Genomic DNA, 23,518 nt, shown 5'->3' with positions numbered 1-23,518 from the left:
AAAGAATGAAAACACAAGCCACAGACTGGGAGAAATATTTGCAAATTACACATCTGATAAAGAACATGTGTTCAGAGTATATAAAAAACCGTCAAAGCCCAGTAATGAAAAAACAAGCAATCTAATAAAATAAAATGGGTAAGGAATTTGAAGGAACCCTTCACTAAAGAAGAAATATACATGACAAGTAAGCACATGAAAAGATGCTCAACATCATCAGTCATTAAGGAAATGTAATGTAAAATCACCCCGAGATGCTGCCCCACACCTACTAGAACAGCTATGATGAAAAAGGCTGGCCATACCAAGTGCCGGCAAGGATACAGAGCAAGGGAACTCTCCTGTTGCAATGGTGGGAATGTAAAATGATACAACAACCACTTCAGAAAACAGGCAGTTTCATAAAAAGGTAAACATCCAGCCATCTCACTTGCAGGTATTACCCCAGGATAAAGGAAAAGTCTCATGTCCAGATAAAGATTTGTACATAAATGATCATAGGGGCTTCATTTGTAATAGCCCAAATTGGGAGTAATCCAAAATCCATTAACATATGAATGCGTCACTGAAGAGTGCCTCTCTTCAGCCTGGAGTGCACCAATTGTGGCAGATTCATACAAAAGACTACTAGTCACCAATAAGAAGGAAGGCCGATCAGGCAGGGTACAACATGGGTGAGCCTCATAATAGTTATTCTGAGCCAAAGAAGCCAGCCCGGCCAAAAGGGTATATACTATGTGATTCTATTTCTATAACATTGTAAAAAAAAAAAAAAAAAAAAAGGACAGACTATACTGAAGAAAGATAATCACTGGCTGCCTGAATATGAGAGTAAGGACTGGGGAGAGTGAGGGTAAAGGGTGATGAATATGTTCACGATCTTGATTGTAATAGATTCATGGGTATGTACCTATGTCAAACTTATGAAAATGTACACTTAAAATATGTGTTACTTATTGTATGTCAATTATACTTTGATAAAGCTATTTTTATAAGTGTTTTTAAATGTTTATTTTCAAGAGAGCGAGAGGGGAGGGGGGGGAGAGAGAGAGAGAGACAGAGGATCCAAAGCGTGCCCTGTGCTGACAGCAGAAAGCCCAACGCGGGCCTTGAATTCACGAACTGTGAGATCATGACCTGAGCTGAAGTCAGACGCTTAACCGACGGGGCCACCCAGGCGCCCCGCAATAAAGCTGTTTTTAAAAACTCATTAACATATACTTAAGATCTATGCCTTTACTGCGTGTAAGTTATACCTCAATAATTTTTTTTTTAAGAGGATTCGGAGAAATCACTTCTACCTTGACCTGGAGTTGCTGTATATCCCTCAGAATCCCAGTGACACCCAGCAGACAGTCAGTGCCACTTTGAGCTGGTCCCAGTGTCCTCTTGTCAAAAGCCTGGCTGGGCTCTGAGTTTCTCACCACTTCCAATACCTGTGGTTCAGAGAGTCCAAGGATGGACGGAGAGTCCTGGGTGAACAGTGACCACAGAGGGTTAAAGCAGACCAGATTTCCAGTGCAAGCCCTGCAGTGAAGGCTGAGCCTCTTTAAATTTCATCCATCCGTCCCTGGGTGCAGGCTGGGGTGGGGGGGGGGAGGGAGCCGGGGCCAGGGAGATAGCAAATATTGACGCTGGCTGCCTGGGTTCTCGATTCAGCCTGTGGCATTAAATCCGCCATTCTGTCCATGTGAGCCAGGGGAGGGGCCTGGCTGGCTGCCCTGGGCTCTGTGGCTTTCTGGACCTGGCGTATGAGTGTTGTCTGGGAGGTTGCTGTGGCACCTGCCTCTTTCTGAAAGGAAGTACCGATAAACAAGAAAAGAACAAACGCCATTCTGCCAGCGGCAGCCACCTCCTGTTGACAGGCCGGTTCCCCCTGGCCTGGCCTCCAGCTCTCTCTTCCAGGGAATCCTGGCTGAGGAAGAGCGAGACGTCAAGGGGCAGGGTGGGGGGTACGACAGGCTCTGGATCTGGACCTCTTAAGGTTTGATCCTGGCCACGTGATCTCAGGCAAGTAACTTTATCTCTCTGTGCCTCTGTAAAGTGCGAATAAGCAAACCAGGTTCCTGGAACATTTGCGAACACGAGGGGAAATGAGATACAAGGGACAAGACGTAGATAAGTTTGTGACACTGCTTGGCAGATACTACATGCTGACTCAATGTTGCCTTTTAATAGTCACTAAAGTGAAAGGTCCCTGGCACAGTGCTTGGCCCTCCCCTTTCTTCTGCTTAAATCTTTAAGGTTTCCCAGCGGGGTTCACATTCTGGATCTCACTTTTTCTTCTCAATGAGCCTGCAAGATAGTTTGACGATGACATCATGATTCCTGATGCACAGAAGAGAGACTTCTTTGCAGCCCCTCCTCTGAAGGAAGAATCAAATGTGTTCCTCCTGCTAAAGACCTCTGCCAGCACCCTGCAGTCTCCAGAGTCAAGTTTACTCCCTGCAGTCCAGAGTCGGAGGCTCTTCCTCACACTGCAGCCACGGGGTACCGTCTCACATTCCCTCAGCCACCGGGTGCCCTGCCTGCACACTTCAGCCTGAGCTACCCTGTCCCTGCTTCCCACTTGGCTCCTGCATGGCCCTACTCAGGCATCACCACCACCAGAAGCTTCCCGGTGTTCAACAGCAGACTGCCACAGCTAAGTGCCCAGGCCCCTGGCTCTGCCCCCGACCGGTCGGAGGGTTAAGCTCTCACTTAGAACTGTGCATGCGTGGCTCATAGTAAGCACTCATCAAGTGCCAACTGTGTGCACCTGGAAAGCTGGCTTTTAGTCCTTGCCTTGCCACTGGCACACTGCATGGACTGGGACAAGTTTGTCCCAGCCTTGTTTCTCTGTCCTGAGAAAGGAAGCATCTTTCACGTGCTTCCTAGGGGCCCGTGGAGGAGTTTGGTGGAGAGAGGAGGGTAAAATGATGTGCAAACAGTGGGGCCTCCGGGCACTTTCTTTTTTTAAAACTTTTTTTTTTAACGTTTATTCATTTTTTGATAGAGACAGAGCCTGAGTGGGGGAGGGGCAGAGAGGGAGACCCAGAATCTGAAGCCGGCTCCAGGTTCCGAGCTGTCAGCGGGGCTTGAACTCACGGACCGTGAGATCATGACCTGAGCCGAAGTCGGACGCTCAACCGACTAAGCCACCCAGGCACCCCGAACGGGCACTTTCTGAAAAGAACCGCGGCCACTGAAGAAGCCCAGGACTGGATGACCACTGGGGTCCACCTGCCTCTACTCTGCAGGGCCCAACCACGGCACCAATAGGAAATGTTTTCCTGGCGGGAACTGGGTACTCTCCTGCCCGAACCACTGAGGCTGACTGGTGTGAGCAAACTAAGGGCATATTCCCATGGCCTCCTCCCAGCAACTTTGTTTTCAACAGCCAGGGCTCAGAGCATTGGAAACACATTATATCTGAGTGCTGGAATGTGCCTCTGGAACGTTCCTTGTTCCTTTCTTCCCCTGGAGACGGGTGTCCTGTTGGAGAAGGCATGGCCCAGGGAGGGAGGACTGTACTCCTTCTCAGGCCTCTGGACTCCTCTATCTCCTTTTCCCTTTCCCTGCGCGTGCCCCCCCCCCCCACCCAGGCACCCATAGGGACCTCCTCTCCCCGCCCCCCACCCCACTCCCATAGGGCCCTCCTCTCCCCACTGCCCCCCAATGCTCCCATAGGGCCCTCCTCTCCCTGCCCCCACCCATGCTCCCATAGGGCCCTAAGGCCCAGGTTTCCCCACCCATAAGTAGCCCTTGACTACTCCCTCTGCCCAGTTGGTCCAAGTGCTGGCATCTCTTTCTTGGATTATTGCAATTAAAGTTCATCAGAGGTCCAGAAAACTTCCTTGCTCCTTGGCCCCGATGATGCCCACTGCCCTTAGGATGAAGCGTGACAAGCTGTGCCCTGAGGGATCACATCCCTCTTCGCCTCCTCACCTTGTCTCTTACTGTCTCCTACCCCCAGCCCATGCTTTGGCCTCTCTGGCCTGCTGGGCATTCCTTGGCCGAGCTGTGCCCTGTCACACACCCATACTTTCATTCACACTGGCCCCTTGGAGGGGAGTGCCCTTCTCCTCCACCTCTACCCCTGGAAATTCTCCTACCCTCCAGAGCCAGCCCAAGTGTCCTTGCTCTGGACCAGGTGTCAGAAGTGCCTCACTTGTGCCGTTAGTTGGAATGAAGCTCAGCCAAGGGTGCCAGAGCCCTGGGCTGACCATCCCTCAGCCAGCATCCCTGAGGCACCTTGTTCCAGGAGCTGGTCCTCAGGTCATCAGTGTCGGGGACATGATTGTATCCTCACTCCCCAAAGGCCTCTCCTTGGTGCCCTGATCCCAGCATTTCCTGTTGCCCATCCATCCCTCTACGTGTGAGGTGACTCCCCCATGAGACTCAGTTCCTCGTGTGCTGGGATCCAGCTGTCTTCACTCTTGGGTGCCTGGCCCTGGCTTGGCCCACAGCAGGTGCACGGAGGCTGTGCAGTGAGTCAAAGGATGAACTGGAGCTCAGCAATCTCTCAGATGCTCATTTTCAACTCAAAACTCACAAAAGACTGCTATATAAAACCAATTAATTTCCAATGGAGATATGTCTGTCTCCTTCAACAGGAACCCTCTCGTTGGCCAGATTCTAAGTCTCTCTTTTGGAATAAGGGCAGGCCACATTCTGCCCTTCAAGCTACCTTGTTTAAATACCCCACAGAGATTCTGTTCCTGGCCAAGGTATAATCACATTGGTAGCAGGAAAGGCTTCAGAGCCTAGAGACCAGAGACCATGCTTGAGTTCCAGTTCCAGCACTGTCTTTGCTGTATGACCTGAGCAAGCCATTTCTTCCTCTGGGCCTCAGTTTTCTCATCTGTTCAATGGGGATACCGTCCTCGTCTGTCTGGCTATTGTGAAACCAGAAAGTATTCAAAGAAACAGTTCATTCACTCAGACACCAGCACCAAAATATAATACCTACTTCAGGAAACCTGGGCTGTTTGGCTGGGCAGCTGGTCACAGGGTAGAGGGTGGGGAGTGGTAGGGTGGAGAATGGGCAGTGAGCAGCTCCTCAAGATTCGCTTTCTCCTGACCTTCTATTCTTCCGCTCAGAGCCTCCGGTGACAGCTTCCCAATGGCTGAATGGCCCATACCCTGCCTCATATGCAATCTTCTGTGATCAATCAGTAGCACTCGCTGGGATTACCGTGTTGAGAAAAATGCTAAGGCTGCACGTGAGCCCGGCCGTTTGTCTTAGGTACCAGAGGGGCAGAAAGTGGCATACACTTCACATGTATGTTCCATCCCTAAGAGCTAAATTCCTTAGCTTGGTTTTTTAAGGCCCAGACTTAACCTTTTTCTAAGGGGTACAAGGTCAGGATCTGCAAGCCTGTCTTAGGGCAGAGGAACATATTTCTTCTGTGTCGCCCAGAAACAGGCCCAAAATCATGGAGGCAGATTCCATTCATCTTAGGAGCTGCCTATTACGGTAGTGAGCCCTTATCACTGTAGGCATTCAAGGAGAGGCTGACCAACTTGAAGGCAGGAGAGGCAGTTTTTTAAGAGAGGGAGCAAGCAGGGGAGGGGCAGAGTGAGAGGGAGAGAGAGATTCTTAAGTAGGCTCCATGCTCAGCTCAGAGCCTGGTGCAGGGCTCGAACTCACGACCCTGAGATCATGACCTGAGCCAAAATCAGGAGTTTGAGATTTAATCGACTGAGCCACCCAGGCGCCCCCCAGGAGAGGGGATTCTTGTTCACAGGCAGTGGTGCATGGTCCCACTAGATGATCTTGTAGCCTCCTTCCTGCCCTCGCGTTCTTGGACGTGATGCTCGTGTGAAGGGTTATGAGTGCCGTTCCAGCCAGCCTCCCAGCCTGGCCCGGGTGGCCCCCTCAGGGTCCAGGACAGGAGTATTCATCAGACCAGTCGGAGCAGTGCTGCGTGTGGTCACGGCACAGGACCCTTGGGATGCAGTCACAGTACTTGAAGACAATGGAGGGGCAGCGCCACCAGCCGGGGCCACAGGGTGGGCATGCAGTCACTGTGGGCACAAGAGCCAGCAGGAGGGCCGCTGCTGTGTCCTGGAGTGCCCTAGGCACCTGCCCACCCCTGGCTCTGAAATCTGCCATAGCTCCCCATAGAGCCACCCCATCAGACATGGGTCGCCTGTATGCCTTATCTCCCAGTGGGAGACAGAATTTAGACTCCCCAAATCATAGGCTATGTGACCACACACAGCCTTACCCTGTCTGAGCCTCACTTTCCTCATCTGCTCAAGGATGTTATTAAGGAAGATAAGCAAAGTGCCAGGCCCATGGTCAGTGTGGGATATTAAGGGGAGCATATTGTCTCCCGCAGCCCGGCTTCCCTCCCTCGCTCTGACTCAGCCACGCCAGCCAACTTATGGCGACTCTCGGAGGATGGCTCACAGACTTCCTGCCTTCACCCTGTACCCTGGGCCTCCAGTGTGCTTCTTGCACACTCAGCATCTGCCTGTTAAAACCTGCTTGAACAGTGCCTCTTCTGAGAAGTCTCCCTTGATTCTTACCCCCCCCACCCCCCACCCCCCCCCCCCACTGACCGCCCCGCAAACCCTCTCTAGGGTTTTTGGAACCCAGCACTTCCTTTTGGCATCAACGTGATATTAGTCCTGAGGGTAGGACACATGTTTGACTCCTGACTATCCCCCAGCAGAACCTGGCACCAGGGCCAGCCCCTAACAGTGCTCGGAACACGTTTGTTGATTGAACAATGGGGGAGAGATTGAAAGGAAAGTCTGGGCAGTGAAAGAGCTTCAGACTTGGAGTCAGAGACCTGGGTTTATACCCATGCTTCTTTCCTATCACTTATTCTATGAAGTCCCTTCTCTGGCCTCAGTTTACCTACATATGAATTTGGGGCCAGTGATTCCTATGCTGCTTCCTCACAGGGCTTTTGGGAGGTACAGAGGGGATGAAGGAAACTCAGGTTCACATCCCAGTTCAGCCATGTACATACTCTTTGCGTGACCACCCTCTGGGCCCCAGTTTCCTCATCTGTGCCCTTGAGGGTGAGCTCCCCACCACAGAAGAATAACCCTCCAGCAGGAGCCACCTGGAGTGGTAGTGAGCACTCCGCCACTGGAAGCATTCAAGCAGGGGTGGAGAACTTCATGGTATGTGAGAAGGGGAGGTGGGGGGAACCTCTGAGGTTCTCTGGTCAACTTCTGCCCTTTGGCCACTGCCTGGTCACCTGCCTCAGCCCGGCCTGTGCCCAGACCCTTACCTGGGCTCAGTTCATCTGAGCAGTCCCCGCAGTTGTTAATGCCATCACACTTTTGGTCCGAGTAGATCCAGGAAGACGGGTCTCCACAGCGGGCCACGAGGAAGCTGGGGAGGCTCTGGGGCACATCCCCTACAGGGAGACAGGTGAAGCAGGGGGAAGTCCACATCCGGCCTCCAGACATCTATCAGGAGGTGGATTGTCCTGGCCACCCTGGCAGTTGCCAAACGGGCTCACAAGGAGGTTTCCTGGGGTGGAGGTCACGTCAAGGGCAGAGGAGTGCTCTTTCCCTGTCTGCCCAACAAGATGCCCAGAGAGTGGCATCTCCCTTCCTCATTTCCGGCTTGGCTCTGGTGCATGCCCACCCCACACCAGGGCTTGCACTATTCCTTCCTCCGGAAATGTCCTTCTTGACACCTCTCCAAAACCATCCCACTTTTAAGTCCAGGTTCAAGTTCCTTCACCTCCAGGAAGCCTCCAACAGGAACATAACAAGCGTAAACATGAAATCTTGCATTCGGGCGCCAGAACTCAGAGGATGCGGGTTCACATACTTTGTGAGAGGGCATCAGAGCACCGTTCTTGCAAGTGGGTTCTGTGTTAGAGGGGTGAAAGGGCTACCAAAAATTCACATAAACTCAGGCCACATCACAAGAGACCTTTGGAAGTGGAAAAGCCTTTGTTCCTTGGACAAGCCAGGGCCAACCAGAAACGTCATGGATGCTTCTGGAGCCCGACCAGGGAGAGGGACAAGGGTAGCTGGTGTGTGTCCTATGGTGTGCTGGTGGAATGGAGAAAACCAAGCATGAGGGGATGACTGTAGGAGTTCAGAGTGTGGCCCGAGGAAGGAGACTCTCACGGTAGGCGAGAGAGCAATCTGCAAATCCATGCAGTGCCACCATCATGGAAGATAGATTAAAATGTGGTTCAGATGAGAGAACAGAGTTGGAACCAATCAAGGATGCTGCAGGGAGACAGCTCTAAACTTGGCACAAGGGAGACATTCCCATGGAAACTATGTGATGAAGGAGGGGAGCAGTGTCTCACGCTGTAGTGAGCCCCCCATCCTAGACGTATGCAAGCAGAGGCTCGGTGGCCTTTATTGGGTTTGTTATGAGGGCATTTGAGCATGAGCTGGGACATGGACCAGATGACCTTTAACATCTCCTCTAGTCTAGCGTGTCCACGATAAAGTGACCCTTTCCCCATCCGCTCCCCCCCCACCCACTCCAACACAGTAGACTCTCTCCCTCCTACATGGAAAGTGCCTCGTCTACACAGCCATGGTTTTTCTCTCCTGAGTACTGTCAGGTCTCTAAGTTCTGGGACCAGGTTTTCTCACTCATTCACTCATTCCATCATTGATTCAGGAAATCATCCCAGAGCTAGTCCTCTGCCAGGAACTGGAGCCCCCAGACCAAGTAGATCAGGCCTGCCCTAGAGGGGTTCACAGTCTGGTGGGGGTGGCCAATGTGCCAATGTGAGTAGGGCTGGGACAGGGGGAAGCACGGGGGCTATGGGAGCTCAGGGGAGGGAATTAACCTACTTTGAGAGTCAGGGAAGGTTTCCTGGTGGAGTTAACACTTGAACTCTCCCTTGAAAGATGGATACAGGTTCTCAGGGAGTGGAGATGCCCCGAGCGAAGACCTTCCTAGCATGGGCACGTATGTGTGCATGTGCCTGGGACAGGGTGAGGACAGTGCTCCTAGCTGAGGGTCCCATACAAGCAAAGGCTGGGGGACATGAAGGTGCCTGGTAGACTGGGGACTGTAGAGCTTCAGTATGGCTGCAGGGAGAACAGAGTGGGGAGGCAACCGCAAATGGGCCCTGGAGGGGCCCACTCGGGGCAGGGCAGGACTGAGCAGGTACTCACGGCACATGGCCTCGTCCTCATCCTCGCCCTGGGCACAGGTGCGGACGCCGTCACAGACCCTGCTGGCTGGGACGCAGCTCCTCTGGTCGTGGCACAGGAAGCCTGTCCTGTTCATCAGTGTCACACAGGTCTGGACGCCTGAGTTGGCAGGGAGAGACCCCGGAGGCTCAAGAGCGGTGCTTACAAGGACATCACGAGTACCTGAAGCTGAGCCTTACACTGAGCCTGCCCACAGGACCAGGTGTGACCCTGGCGGGATGGTGACGGAGATGAGGTCCAAGCCCCCACTCTACCATTTGCCAGCTGTGTGACCTTGGGCAGACTACTTGACCTCTCTGAGTCTCAGATTCCTTGTCTGTACAATGGAGATCAGAGCACAAACCCCATAGGACTCCTGGAGAGATTACATGAAATCTTGTGTGTGAATGACCCTACCACAGAGAGCAGGCAGAGTGAGTCATGGTTCCCTCCTTTACTGAGAGCTTAGGGCCAGTCCCATGGAGGCCCCTGAGGGCAGCGTTCCAGTCCATGAAGTGGTTTTAATGGTGGAGGTCCTGGTGCCAAGGTCAGGTTGGCAAGAGCAATCTAGTGGGGCCTGCTGGGGACTGTTAGGCCACAGCCCCTTACCTGTGGGCACAACTTCATGGGCTGCAGAGCCCTTTCACATTTGTACTCTACTGTTTCCCCAAAAAGCCCTGTGAGGTGTCATCATTAGCCCCACTTTACAGATGAGAAAAGTGAGGCTCAGACAGATGCAAGGCCCAGTCCCGCCGCTGATAGCCCAGGCCTGCTGGGGCTGGCTCTTCCCTGAGGCTGAGGCTGGTCCCCCAGTGTCCAGCTGAGAGTCTTCTCTTCCATCCCACTGGGGGGAACACCCACCCCGTGGCTGCTCCAAAGAACTAAAGGAGAGAGACTGGCAGACAAGTGGGGGGTCGCCCTGGCCCCACGGGCTGTGCCTGTGTATATATACGTGCGTGCAGGTTGGAGATGGGATCGGGGCTGTGCACGTGTGTTTGGGCACCCATGAACCACGTCTCACCTCCCGGAGCTAGCTTGGCTTCTAGGAGGGGGACTGACTCTCAGAGATACTCACATTGTCACACATACATACACACAGCAACACACATGCACATACTCAGACATGTGCACACACATGCACACGAACACACACAGAGACACCCACACACACACTGACACACACATACAGACATACGTGTCATTCACGGGCACATGAGTGCAGCTCCACATGTGTTCACGTCTACCGTCAGTGCCCGTGTTCTTGCACAGGCACATAGAGTACTGTGGATTTTACCCCCTACCCCCACATTGTCCCCTTATACCCCCCCACCTGGCTCCAGAGACCTCTCTCAGAAATGACACCCCACCCCCAGCTTAAGCCCCTTCCCATGGCTCTCTGGACGGTGACCCCTCCCCAGGACAGCCCTGAGGCCCTGGGCACCTGCCTCGCCCCCTGCTCTTGCCCTGGGTGTCCCCTGGCCTCCTGCAGTCTCTCCTTCTCCTCATGTTTCCTCTCATCCCAGGGACTCTACACATGGGGTTGCCTGTGCCCAGGACATTTTTCCTGCCACCCCCTCCAGTAACCAGTTCCCACTTTTTCTTCATGGCTCGGCTCCCTTTCACCTCTCAGGGCACCCACGTGACTCCTAGACTGGGTCAGTGCCCCTGTTCCAGACTCGCAGAGCCCCCATTAATCCTGCCTTCAGGTGCTTATTTGATGAATGTCCTTTAATCTCCAAACTGCGAGCTCCACGAGGCAGAGACTGTGTTGGGGTTCAGCACTGAAGTCAGGGCTGCAGGGATGTACCAGACACGTCCCTGTCCTTTATGGTGGAGGCAGATACACAGGTAGACGGCACCTCCCAGGATAGCCAGGCCAGGGGAAGAGGAAGTATGTGGGGCTGTGGGGATCGAGACACATGGCCTAGCCTATGGGCCAGGGAGGATTCCTGAGGAAGGTGATGTCAGAGCCGGTCCTCTCAATAACTCCTATCACAGATGTGCAAATGGCAGCTCAGACGTGCATGTGGGCCGTGTCTGCGCACACACCCTGGGAATTGTCCCAAAGCCTGTTCGTGGAGCAGCCAGCGGCGTTAGGATTCCTTATCTCCCTGTCCCCGGATCCCCTCCTGGTAAGTCCAGCCCACCCTCTCTTGATCACACTGACCTGGTGTGCGCTGGGGGAGTCCAAGGATGGCGACCAGGGCAATCAGGGCTGCGAGAGTCACCAGAAGCAGGAGCAAGAAGGCTGAGAGGCAGGCGCCTCCGCGTGAGCAACAGAGGGAGACAAAGCCTATGATGTACGGGGTGGGAAGCCAGTGACCAAGCAGCTAGGGATCCTAATCCCTGGCCCCTATAGGTGTGCCTCCCCTCCTAGGGGTGCAGGGGCAGGAAGGGCTCCCTGGAGGAGGGGGTGCCTGAGCCTTCCACGATGCTCCCGGTCCTGCCTGTGGGCCCACCTCCACCAAGCACCCATCCCTCGCCCCGGCCAGTAGCTGGCCAGTGATAAACATGTCAGAATAAACATCCCAGTCACTGCTCCACTGCCCTCACCCAGATGTCCTCCCTCGAGGACTTCTCCTCAGGGGGCCAAGAGAGATGCCCACCTGCTTGGTGAGCCCCTGCCTGGGGAAAAACTAAAGCGGGCCTTCATAGTCATTAATTTTCAAAAAGAACCTTTATTTTATGGATGAGGAAACTGAGGCTCAGAGAAGAAAATGTCCAGGTCACCTTGTGCAGAGCTGGGACATGAGTCATGCCCTTTGCACAATGCCAGCTGATTGTCCATTCTGGAGCCAGCCAGGATGCAGGTTAGAATCCCAACTGGACCATACTGAGAAACCACTTTATTTTTCTAGGCCTATTTCCTCATGTGGAAAATGGGGGTCATAATACCTACCTTAGGGTTGTTGACAGAGCTAAGCTAAGCTAGTTAACGGATAAGAGCAGAGCTTGGCACATAGTAAGTGTTCTAAAGGCTTTAGCTATTATTGTTTGCTGAGCACCGACTATGTGCCAAGCTGTATCCTAAGCACTGTGGAAATAACTGTGAGAGGAGACATCCTGCTCCTTTAACTTCCCTGGCTCCTTTAAATTTTGCTTCCTCATGAAAATAATGAAAGAAAGCTTTATTAAGGACCTATGAGGTGCCCTGCTCTGTAAAGGACAGAAAAACAGTAGTCATGGCTCTGGTCCTTATGCCCTGAAAGCTTGTTGTTGTACTTAGAGGACAAGGCATGGATGGGGAAAAGGAAGAGTGTGGGTGCCCACTGCTGTCCTGTCCTCTGGGCCACAGTTATTGCAGAAAAGGGAGCGAAACAGGTCTTAGGCATCTCTAGGTCTCCAGGGTCCCGTTGAGAGGCAAGACACACAGTAGGTGCTTTGTGACCACTCTGACCTAGAGATCCCAGAGATACGGGAGGGCCATCAGTTCGGGTGAGTTCATGTCACTTCCCTCCAGTCCACTCACATTTCCGGAGCTGCCTACTCTGTGCTTGCCCGCCTGTCAGATGGGTACCTGGACACGGGCAGCTCCGGTGCCAGGCACTAAGTGTCGAGCAGGCATGAGCAAGGTGGCATGGCTGCTGGACGGAGGGGTGTGGGAAGCACAGGTGGGAGTTCCACAGGCAGGTGAGGGGAGGGTGCAAGGACAAGGCATCCCAGGTAGAGAGTGTAAGAGTAAAGGCTTGACGGAGGGCGCGCGGGGAAGGGCAAGTGGCTGGAGCCCCTGAAGGTGTGCCCTGGGGGAGGAGCTAGAACAGGCGATGCAGCAAGAACTGAAAATCCCCAACCCCCCGCAGTCCTGGTCGGTGGCAGACACAGAGTAAACTCCGGTAACCAGGGAGACAGCGGGGAGCCTGGTCAGCCAAGCAGCTGCTTCTCAAATATTTGTGCAGCACGGGCTGCGGGCGGGGTGTCGCGGGAGACGCTTGAGACCCATTGGCGGCACCAGGGCCTGAGCCCAGGTGAAGATGCCGCTCGGCAAAGCTAAAAAGCCCTCGGGCGCCAATCCGTTCCGGACAGACGGGAACCCAGACTGTCGGTTCCACAGCCACGCCCACCGGGAGCCGCACTGGGAAATACACAAGCCCCGGTGTGGAGCCACAGGGACGCAGGGGCTTTGCCGCCAGAGGAACCCCAGGTCGAATTTGAACTCCACCTCTCCCACCTCCCAGCTGTGTGGGATCCCAGTTTGGCCAAGTTCCCCAAACTCCCTTCTCCTCAGCTGCCCCGTCTTGTTACTGCCCCAAACAGGACCCCTTCCTGGAGCGGCCTGGGGATTAAAAAGAGGCCATACAGTGCCAGGCACATACTAGGGGGGTTGATTCTTTATAGCCATTATTATTATTATCATCTACCTCTCTGGTTCTGTTTCCTCAGTGACAGAAGTGGGCCAAGACAGGGCTCAATAGATGTGTGTTCCTTCCTTCCTTTACTGCGTAAAGGGAAAGCAAACTGTGCTGGGTACACCGTGAGTCAGTGTCACAATGGAGGTGCTAAGTATGTGATCCTGCCCACTTTATCCCTCAGAGGTAAAGAGCAGAGCCCAGGTCATGCACTCAGTCAGGGCTTTGGCTCCAGAGCTCTTCCCTCTATAGGTTACAGGGGGCACTGTATGTGGCGCGGGGTCTGTGATAGGCAGCGCACAGTAGGCGCTCAACGAATGCATGGAGAGAAAGAACAAGCCTCTTAAGCAGGTGACCGTCAGCAGGGCTGGCCAGGAACCTGGGAGCCGGTGACATTAGCATGGGGGCAGAGGTCCGAGGGACAGTGGGAGCCGTGGGGAGCCCTCTTCATGCGTCTGTAGCCGTGGCCCAGCCTCAAGGGAGCCCCACCTGGGAGCCCTCTGTCCTTTACCTTCCCCTCCAGGGAGGGCTTTGGTTCCAGCAGCAGCATTGCCATCGCCATCTCCCTGCCCAAGAGACAGAACGGGTTTTCAGAAGGGTCACGGAGAGTCTTCCATGGAACCACAGGCCCCCATACGCCAGCGTGCTAAGTGTCTCAGACCTGCTTCTCGATTCCACACCTGCGCCTAGACTGTGCCCTCTGCCTGCAACGCCTTTCTCTCCACTTGGCAAACATTCCTCCTTCAAACTGGCTTGGGCTCCTCCTTGGAGGTGCTTTCCTTGCCCCCTCCCATAATGGTGATGGCTCCCTCCCCTGGCCTCCTGTCCACCTGGCTCCTCTGTCCCCCTTCCAGCACCCACCACCCAAACTGTGCAGCTGGTTCACCTGCTGGGCCCCCTACAATCTGGGAGGGAGCCTCCAGAGCAAGGGGGACCTGGGCCACCTCAGCACCTCACCACTTTACTGCCCACTCCTTGCCCCGGGGTTGACTCCCCCAGGTCAGGAGCCATTTTAAAGCTGTTCTTGGGGCACCTGGGTGACTCAGTTGGTTGAACAACCGACTCTTGATTTCTGCTCACATCATGATTCCAGGGTTGTGGGATCAAGCCCCACGTTGGGCTCTGCACTGAGCATGCAGCCTGCTTGAGATTTCTCTCTCCCTCTCCCTCTGCCTCTCTCCCCTGCTCACACACTCTCTTTCTTTCTGAAATAAAATTTGAAAAAAAAAATCAATCTATCAATCAGCTCTTACCTGGGGGAAGATTTTGTTCATGTCCCTGGCCTCTAGCTCCCAGCTCCAGCCTCCTGGCACTGGGGGCCCCATGCAGAGAACTCAGCGGGTTCCTGCCCTGTCACCAGGGGCAGCCTGGAGGAGGGAGTGTGTGAGGCCTGGCCACACCCTTCTTGCGGGCAGTCCCTTCCCAGGCTCCTGCCTGGCCTCTCCCCACCCTGCAGTCTGATGGCACACTCTCAGGTTAGAATCTTCCTGCCCATGTTACCAACCAAGAGCCTGTGGTTCAGAGAGGGAGAAATTGCCCCAAGTGTCACAGTAGGGGGCAAGCGGGGTTCGGACCTGCTTTTTCCTCTACATCAGTGATGAGACTGGGGGATCTCCGGCCCCTCGGCCACATAAAGATCCAGGCAGAAATACCCAGAATTAATGTTCTAGTGGCTAAAAAACAGGAGTCGTCTTCTTATTGTTCTTATATTCAATTTCATAGGTTATCTATGTGGAAAGAATATGAATTTTCCACTAAAATTATAAAGCAGATATAATTTTAAATTACTTTATCTTAAAAAGTAGCCATGTACTTTTTCTCTTCTCTTCTCTTTTCTTTTCCTTCCTTTAAAATTTTCTTTTAGGGGCACCTGGGCAGCTCAGTCAGTTAAGCATCCGACTTTGGCTCAGGTCATGATCTCACCGTTTGTGAGTTCTAACCCTGCATCGGGCTCTGTGCTGACACCTCAGAGACTAGAGCCTGCTTCAGATTCTGTGTCTCCCTTTCTCTGCCCCTTCCCTGCTTGCGCTCTGTCTCTCTCTGTCTCCAAAAATAAACATTAAAATTAAAAAAAAATTTTCTTTTAATGGTTATTTTTGAGAGAGAGAGAGAGAGAGAGAATGAGCGGTGGAGGGGCAGAGAGAGGGGGAGAGAGGATCCAAGCAGGCTCCGTGATGTCAGCACAGAGCCCGATGTGGGGCTCAATCTCATGAACCATGAGATCGTGACCTGAACCGAAATCAAGAGTCTGACGCTTAACCGACTGAGTCACCCGGGAGCCCCGCCACATACGGTTTCATCTTTCTGGAAGTGGGGCCCCTGATGGGGGAGGGGTGGGCAGGTTGCTCACCTGAAAAACCCCTGCTGCCCAACCCTCATCCCACTGCTGGGGAGACCAAGGCCCAGGGAGCTTAAGGGACTGGTTGGAGGACCAAGGGAGGAGAGGTGTCCGTTGGGGCCTCCAGGGAAGGTCCCTCTGCAGCCTGCCTCTGATACCCAGGGGTTGTCTAACCTGTGACTGACCTTCTCTTTTGCATTGGGATATTAAGTACCGGATCCGCCTGCTGTAGGGGTAGGGCGGGATGGGCAGCCCTCTGGAGGCAGCGGCACTGGGAAGGGCTAAACCCGCAGGCTCTCCTGAGGGCCCTGCCACTGGCGCTGCTGTGGGTGAGTGGCTCCCCTTCGCGGAGCTTCAGTTTCCTCGTGCGTAGGTGAAAAGCTTAGACTAGACGAAGGGGGCGTCTTAGCTGGGGACTCCTATAATCAGACCATAAGACCAGACTGAAAGGCAAATAGGCTTAATTGGGAGTGATGCCTGGAAATGCCAGCTGGGGAGTGCGGGAAGTGAGACGGGGAAAGGAAGGACCCCGTAACGGGCATGGTATCGAGCACATTCCCACGACGGGTACCTAAGAGTTCCCCCACCTGAAGGCCAGGGCACTGGGGTATTTATCTGCCCGCTCGTGCTAGTCACTGCCTGAGACTCACCGGAGGGTACTCACTCCTGGCACCGCTGGCCTGCCTCAGGCGCAGAGATGCGGGCTAGGTTGATGTGCCCTGACATGGAAAGGGCTGAGGGCTATGGGCGGGACGCGCCACACCATCTGCTAAAGATGCCGGCTAGATCCCATCTGGTGTGCCAATGGCAACTGATTGGTAGAGGATGTCTGGCGCACGGGGTTCGCAGGGTTTCTGAGGTCAGGACTCAGGGTTTTAAGATTGAGCAGAGACGTCTACCATGGGTTCCCTTGGGCAACGCTGCTGAGCTCCCTTGGCCTTGGCTGGGGCCTGCTGGAGCCACCTTCCGGCAAGAACAGGAACTTTGGAGCTGAGAGTCCAAATGGTCCCACGCTGGCTGTGTGGCCTCTGACAGGTCGGTTACCCAACCTCTCTGAGCTTCAGCTTTCTCATCTATATCTCTAAGCTTCCTATCCATTCATTCCAGAAGAAAGGTGGTGCCCCAATAAAAGGACCTCTCTGTCCTCCCCACTCAACACCCAGTACCACCCCCAGGAGCCCTTTCCCTATTTACTCTCACTTCTCCCTTCTTCCCCTCTTCCCTCCCTTGGAAAAAAAAAAGAGTCTCCAAAACTTATCACAGAAAAGTAGGAAGAATCATGTAACAAATAATCATGTACCTACCCCCGGAGTTAACAGAGGGCAAGACTTAGTCATTTTTGCTTCAGATGTCTTTACTATTAAGTTTAGCAAAATCAAAGGCTTCTGTTCTCCCCAGTCGTGTTTATTCCCTTCCTTCCCTCCCTGCAGTCCATCAGTTTCCTGACTATGCCCTGTATGCTTCCAGGGGCTGATTTTTACAATGCTGCTGCCTTCTCTACACACACACGCATGCACACACACACACACACACACACACACAATCACATGGTAAGGACACCTCAGTTTTACCAGAATTTGCCAAACTGCTTTGCACGCCCATTAGCAGTGTGTGGGAGTTTCTGCCTCCCGTCTCCCCAGCATTGAAGTGGTCAGACTTTCAAACACCTGTGTCTGGTAGGTTCAAAAATCGTATCTCTGGTTTAATTTGTACATCTCTATTAAGTACTACTGCTGCCACTAATCACTGACAATTATGGAGCGTTCGCTTTTGCCACTCACTGTGCTACAGGCTGTATGTATGTTGACTCGTTTACATACGAGTCTGTGCTCCTCCCAAGCACAGACTACGGGGACTACCATGTCCATTTTACAGATGAGGAAGCTGAGGCACGGGGACATTAAGTGACTTGCCGAAGGTTCACAGATGAAAAGAGGCAGAGCCGGGGCGGCTGGGTGGCTCAGTCGGTTAAGCGTCTGGCTTCGGCTCAGGTCATGATCTCACAGTCCGTGAGTTCGAGCCCCGCGTCAGGCTCTGTGCTGACAGCTCGGAGCCTGGAGCCTGCTTCAGATTCTGTGTCTCCCTCTCTCTCTGCCTCTCCCCTGCTCATGCTCTGCCTCTCTCTGCTCAAAAATAAATAAAAACATTTAAAAAAATTAAAAAAAAAAAAAGAGGCAGAGCCAAGATACAGAAATGGCTGGCTGGAAAGTTCACACCCTACCTGTAACCACACCCTCACTTCTCCAAACAGCATGTGCATCATCTGAGAGCTGTTTAGAACTGGGGTCTCACTCCAGCCCTACCAAACCAGAACCTGCATCTTAACAAGAGTCTCAGGAGATTCAAAAGCACATTCAGTTTGGAAAGCCTTGTCCTACTCCATGCTTTTGTGCCGCTCTTTTTTATACACGGGTCGTGCGGATTTCCTCCCTGGTGTGTTGCTTTTTCCTATCTGTTGTTCATTTTTCTATGGGCGGTGTGTCATTTTCTTACTGATTTATGGATTTCTTTATGCTGGATTTGAGTAAACTGTTACATGGGTTATACATCTCTCTCCAGACTATAGCTTGTCACTTGCTTAGAGTGACTTCTGCTGGCTCTCTCTGCCTTTTTTTGTTTTTTAAGATTTTTTGGAAGTTTATTTACTTTGAGAGAGAGAGTGGGCAAGCAGGGGAGAGGGGAGAGAGAGAGAGAGAGAGAGAGAGAATCCCAAGCAGGTTCCACACTGCCAGCACAGAGCCCGACAGGGGCCTCAAACCCATGAACTGTGAGATCATGACCTGAGCAGAAATCAAGTGTTGGATGCTCAACCACTCAGCTGACTGAGCCACCCAGGCGCCCCATCCTTCTGCCTTTCTAAATCCACCTTTTGTGCCCAGATCCGGGTAAAAACCTCACTTGATAAAGACTTGACTCTCCCTCCTCCCTGGATTTACCTTTCCCTATATACCTTACCCTGTGGGGTTCTGTCTTAGCCCAGCTGTGGCTAGGAGAGACCCCCTAGATGTGAGATCAGCAAACCTCAGCTTGTCAGACACACCGGGGTTTTCATCCCAACTCTGTCAGATTAGTACTATCTCATTTAAGGTGGCAAGTCACAGCCTCTTGCAATCTTTCCTCATCTGAAGGATGGAGATAAGGACACTTACCTCAAAGGGCTACGTGTATTATGAAGTAAGAGCCCCTATGTGAAAAGAGCTCCGCTCCCTGCAATATTGTTTCTGGAGGCCTTGGTTTGTTTACAATCACAGAGAGATCCGCTAGGACTGCTTCTCAGTCCAGTGCCCAACACTGAGTTGGAGAATGCTAATGGGTGCCACTATTACATGGACCCGGGAACCGGAGAGATCTCCTTCCAGACCCCCCTAGAGTGAGGCCTGGTCCCTGCCTCGGCATTTATCACTCCTCCCCTATAAGTTGGGGAGCGCTGGCTGGCCGTCTCTCCTCTCCGAGACTGTCTACGCCAAGGCTAGAATGGGAATAGCGGGTCCCAGCCTGCTTTCCTAGAAGAATGTTGTAAGCACCCATTTAACGTGATAGTGAGACTGTTCTGAAGGGCTTGGCAGAAGTGACAAACGCCATTGTGATAGATGTAAGCAGACACTTCTCCAAGATAGCATTGTAATATAGTTTAATGCAGATGATCCTCACGTTATTGAAGTTAACATACTTAAGCATTGTGATTCAACAGATGTGGGGCTCCAGCAATGACTGCCTGATGGTACATCTTGAGGTAACATTATCGAGCTTTTGTGGAAACCTCTCATGTCTAATCAGTCGCTGTTTTCTTTCTGCCCAAGCCTTCAATTATTGCTGTTCCAATGTTGCAGAACAATTGAAGTATAAAAAGCACACAGGAAACAGTAAAAAAACAAAAACAAACAAACAAAAAAACCCAAATAATTTAGAATTGAAGAAGCAAACAAAAATATTTTGCTCCTAAAATGACAAAGTAAAACTGTAGGTGAACTGGAATTTCAATAAAATCTTATAAAAAATGACAAAAGTTAGACATCCTTTAAACCAAGGATTCAGCAAACTTGAATGGGAAAAAAATTAAATCTTTATTTTCACTAACTTCAAACTGAAATCTATCATTTCCTTCAGTTATGAAATACAGGCAACAATCAACAGTATATGAGAAGTACCTGTGACTTTGTCACCAATAGAAATCACAGACATTTAGAGATCATATTACAGTTGCTGCAGATATTTCAAAATAATAATTCGCAATCACTTTGAAATTACAGAGGTTTTAGAACCACCACTAGACCTTAATTTATGTGTTAATAAAGAAATAGCTATATACACAACCACAACATTTCAAAAGTCTCTTAAGAACTATATTTTAACATCATTAGTGTCCTTTGCAGTCCTTCATATTTAGTTTTATGCATTTGAAAACATTGTTCTAAGGAGCCCACAGTCTTCACCAGATCGCCAAGAAGGCCCACGGCCTGAACAGGGTTAAGAACGCCTGCTCTAAACAAGTAAGTCATCAACATCACAGGAAGAGAGCACTTAATTTGAAATGTATGGAGCTGACTTCAACAATCACAACTTTCAGAAAAGGTATATACACTGTATACTGTATATATACTGTACCTCCCAGTATAATTATCACAAGGAGTCAGAAAATGCACATTCATCGTACAATCTAGCTTCTCACGGAAGTCTGCATTTCCCACTATTTCAATCTCCATTACTGTACATACCTCCACCCCCAGACTCTAGAACAAGTGGTCAAGGAAAGAAAGATAAAAAAAGGTAACTCAAATGTTGATGATACTCAAATGTAAACATGACACCCTTAGCAACTGGAAAGCTTGTGGGAGGGGCTCAGGAGCACACTGGGTTGGAAGAGACTGGGTTGGCAAACCTAGAATTTGAGGATGGTGAGAAGTTGACCTAGCATTGCAGTTTAAAAATGTAGCCCAACGTAAGTCTGGTAAGAAGCTTGGGCTTCATGGAACAGCCTTCCCAGTTGGCTTGGTAACACTTAGCTTGTGACCAGGACCCAGAGACCGGTCCTAGGGTTTACCATCCAAACAGTAACGTGGAGGGGCAGAGAGACTTAGAGATAAGGACTCAAAAATATATGTGAAGTAAAATGAAACAGGATTATTGGGCATTAAAAAAAAAAAAGAACTCTGGGAAAGGAATGGAATTTCCCATTTTGGTGTGGCTGAATAAGTACATAATTTAATAGATTCTAGAGGTTACTACAGAACCGCTATTGTTGGCTTCTGAACTTGCCCCTCTGGTCTATCCTCAACGTTGCTGTCAAGTGAATCTGTTCTAAAACGCTATAACTTGCTTCAAACCTTCCTATGGCTTTCTGTCATGCTCAGGATCAAGTCTGGGTTTAAGAAGGTCCTTTATTATTTTGCCCGCCCAGCACCATCTATCGTTATGGTTTTGCGTACTCGGTCTCAACCCACCGACCAATTTGCAGTCCTCACATGTCTAGGTCTTTGTGCGCACTGCTCCCACTGCTTGGGATACTTCTTTGTCTGGCTTTCCTTTCTCCTCCAGGTTTAAGCTTGGATACGACTTCCTCCCACAAATTAAGGTTAGGGGTCTTCCCATAGTACTTCTATGCTTATCTGCTCATAGCCCTTATCACATTAATAGTCATCTCCTTCCCCAGACTTTGAGCAACCAGTCTTGTTTGTTGCTAAAGTCCTATCACCTGGCATAGGGCCTGACACTCAGGCTCTCAAGTGGTTGTTGGATGGTTACATTGTGAATAGGGAACAGGATCCCTGCACAAAATCACTGCCATGGTGTGTGTGTGTGTGTGTGGCGGGGGTGGGGGTGGGGGTTGGGACTCAGATGAGACTGTTTTATAGATTGCTCCAAAAGTGAGGGGGACTGGTTAATTTTATCAGAAAAGGTCTAGAAACCTTTAGGTCAAGATTCCCAATATATGCCCTAAGATACACAACAGCTCATAAAAATCCTAACAGAGCTATTTTATATATTACAAAAATCATAATGGAAATGGCACATATATCTGAGATAAAGCCAGACCAATAACAAAGGATAAAGTTGTTTGCTTTTGGTTAGACTATCAGCTCAGAGTAAAACAGGTTTCACATGATGATCGAAAGCTCAGGTCGGCTGATAATGTATCATAGGAATTTCTGAGACAGGATTGATAGGCCAGATAATCTGGCCATTTCTAATTTCCTGGGGAAAAAAGTGTATCCTAAACAAAAGATGTCCATAAAGTTTTGTGAAAAGATTGGGATTCTTGGGGCTTACATTCTTCATTATAGGGAATACTAGTCTCTGTAACTGCCTGAGTTAGTATGTGTCTTAGACCAGGGACCTGATCCAAGATCTTTGGAGTGTGGGGAGTTTGAGTCATAGACTCAAGGGTCTTGATAATTTGTCCAGGGCCAAGACAAGATTCTCAAGAAGATGCTGTGTGGTAGGAAAGAAGGTGCTGCCTGTCTCATGGCAACAAGTGAAGATGGGCTCATCCAACAAGGGCTAAACTTTATTGATTTATTTTTTAAGTTTATTTATTTTGAGAGAGAGAGGGAGGGCCAGAGAGAAAGGGAGAGAGAGAGAATCCCATGCAGGCTCCGCACCGACAGCATGGAGCCCAACGCAGGGCTTGAACCCATGAACCCGTGAGATCATGATCTGAGCCGAAATCAAGAGTTGGAGGCTTAACCAACTGAGACACCCCGATGCCCCAAAAGGGCTAACTTTAAAAGAAGGAAAAAAAAAAAAAAAAAAAAGGAACTGGTTTCGTTGCTTCTTTTGGAATTTCAAGTCAAACATTTTTATGTTGTGTGTATTTTGTTGGGGGGGGGGAGGAGTTTTTTTTTTAAGCTAAACTCTTTCCGAAAATGTCTTTTTGGTTTCATACTAAAATAAAAAGTCAGAACACAAATATTTGCATGCCTACTAAATAACAGGAATGATTGGGTATTTCCACATATATGGAAATATCTCATACACAAGAGGGGATAGTTTGTCTAAACTTGGATCGATACTTTCAAGAGGAGAGTGTCTCCGGGGTACCTCATTCGAGAAGCAAAGAGAATTAAGACCAAGAGAAGGTGGGAGAATCTAGGACAACTATCCAGTTGCTCCGTCTTATCTACGCATTCCTTTGTAGTGTTTTATAAGGAAGGCCCTCCCTAACAGTGGGTTCTCAGGCTACTATAAATTTGCATCATCTGGTGTACTTCCCTCGCAGCATGCTTCACTGGATGCATCACAATAAAACCTGTGCCTGACTAAGGAACATTAAGTATGTACCACGGGTGGGAAAGTAAGACCACTGTGTGTGTTTTTAGATAACTCCAATCTATTCCTCAGGTTTTTCAACTGTTTTCTACAAAAAATAAGAAAGAGACAATGACTGCTCGACAACTGCTTAATAATTCCTTCCTTCTACCCGTTCTGGATGTGTTCGCATACTTTCAAACCCTCTGTCTTTCAAATCTAGACAAACTATTTTAAAAAATAAAACCCATCATTTTATGACCAAAGTGTCACTTGATTAGTTAACCCTATTTTCTTCTGACTCAGAGAAAGCTGATGACTCGGCTGGAAGGTAAGTGTGTGACTCACTCTGCAGAGTGCTGGCACGCAACGCCCTATGAGTAGGGAAAGTAGTGGTCTGCAAAGTTCTTTAACATTCCATGGTATAATGACACAGAATCACGTTCGGACTGTGGTGTACTATGTCGCC

The 23,518-nt window shown here is 50.8% G+C and overlaps 1 protein-coding gene across 1 annotated transcript; it reads right to left on the bottom strand.

The window, feature by feature from the left end:
• Positions 1-5,505: 5,505 nt before the first annotated feature.
• On the bottom strand, positions 5,506-14,829 carry LDLRAD1 (low density lipoprotein receptor class A domain containing 1). The gene is made up of 6 exons (XM_078450611.2): positions 14,720-14,829; positions 13,978-14,032; positions 11,288-11,413; positions 9,103-9,240; positions 7,233-7,361; positions 5,506-6,009 (listed from the first exon to the last, which is right to left on the bottom strand). Exons 1-6 carry the CDS (start codon positions 14,789-14,791, stop codon positions 5,861-5,863), a joined length of 669 nt encoding a protein of 222 aa, XP_078306737.1. The 5' UTR covers positions 14,792-14,829; the 3' UTR covers positions 5,506-5,860.
• Between the last annotated feature and the right edge of the window lie 8,689 nt (positions 14,830-23,518).

Source organism: Panthera onca, chromosome C1, assembly GCF_046562875.1.
Source record: "Panthera onca isolate mPanOnc1 chromosome C1, mPanOnc1 haplotype 2, whole genome shotgun sequence".
In the NCBI taxonomy this organism is placed as follows: Eukaryota; Metazoa; Chordata; class Mammalia; order Carnivora; family Felidae; genus Panthera; species Panthera onca.
The sequence above is the reverse complement of the archived record's forward strand: the minus strand, read 5'-3'. Positions and strand labels throughout refer to the sequence as shown.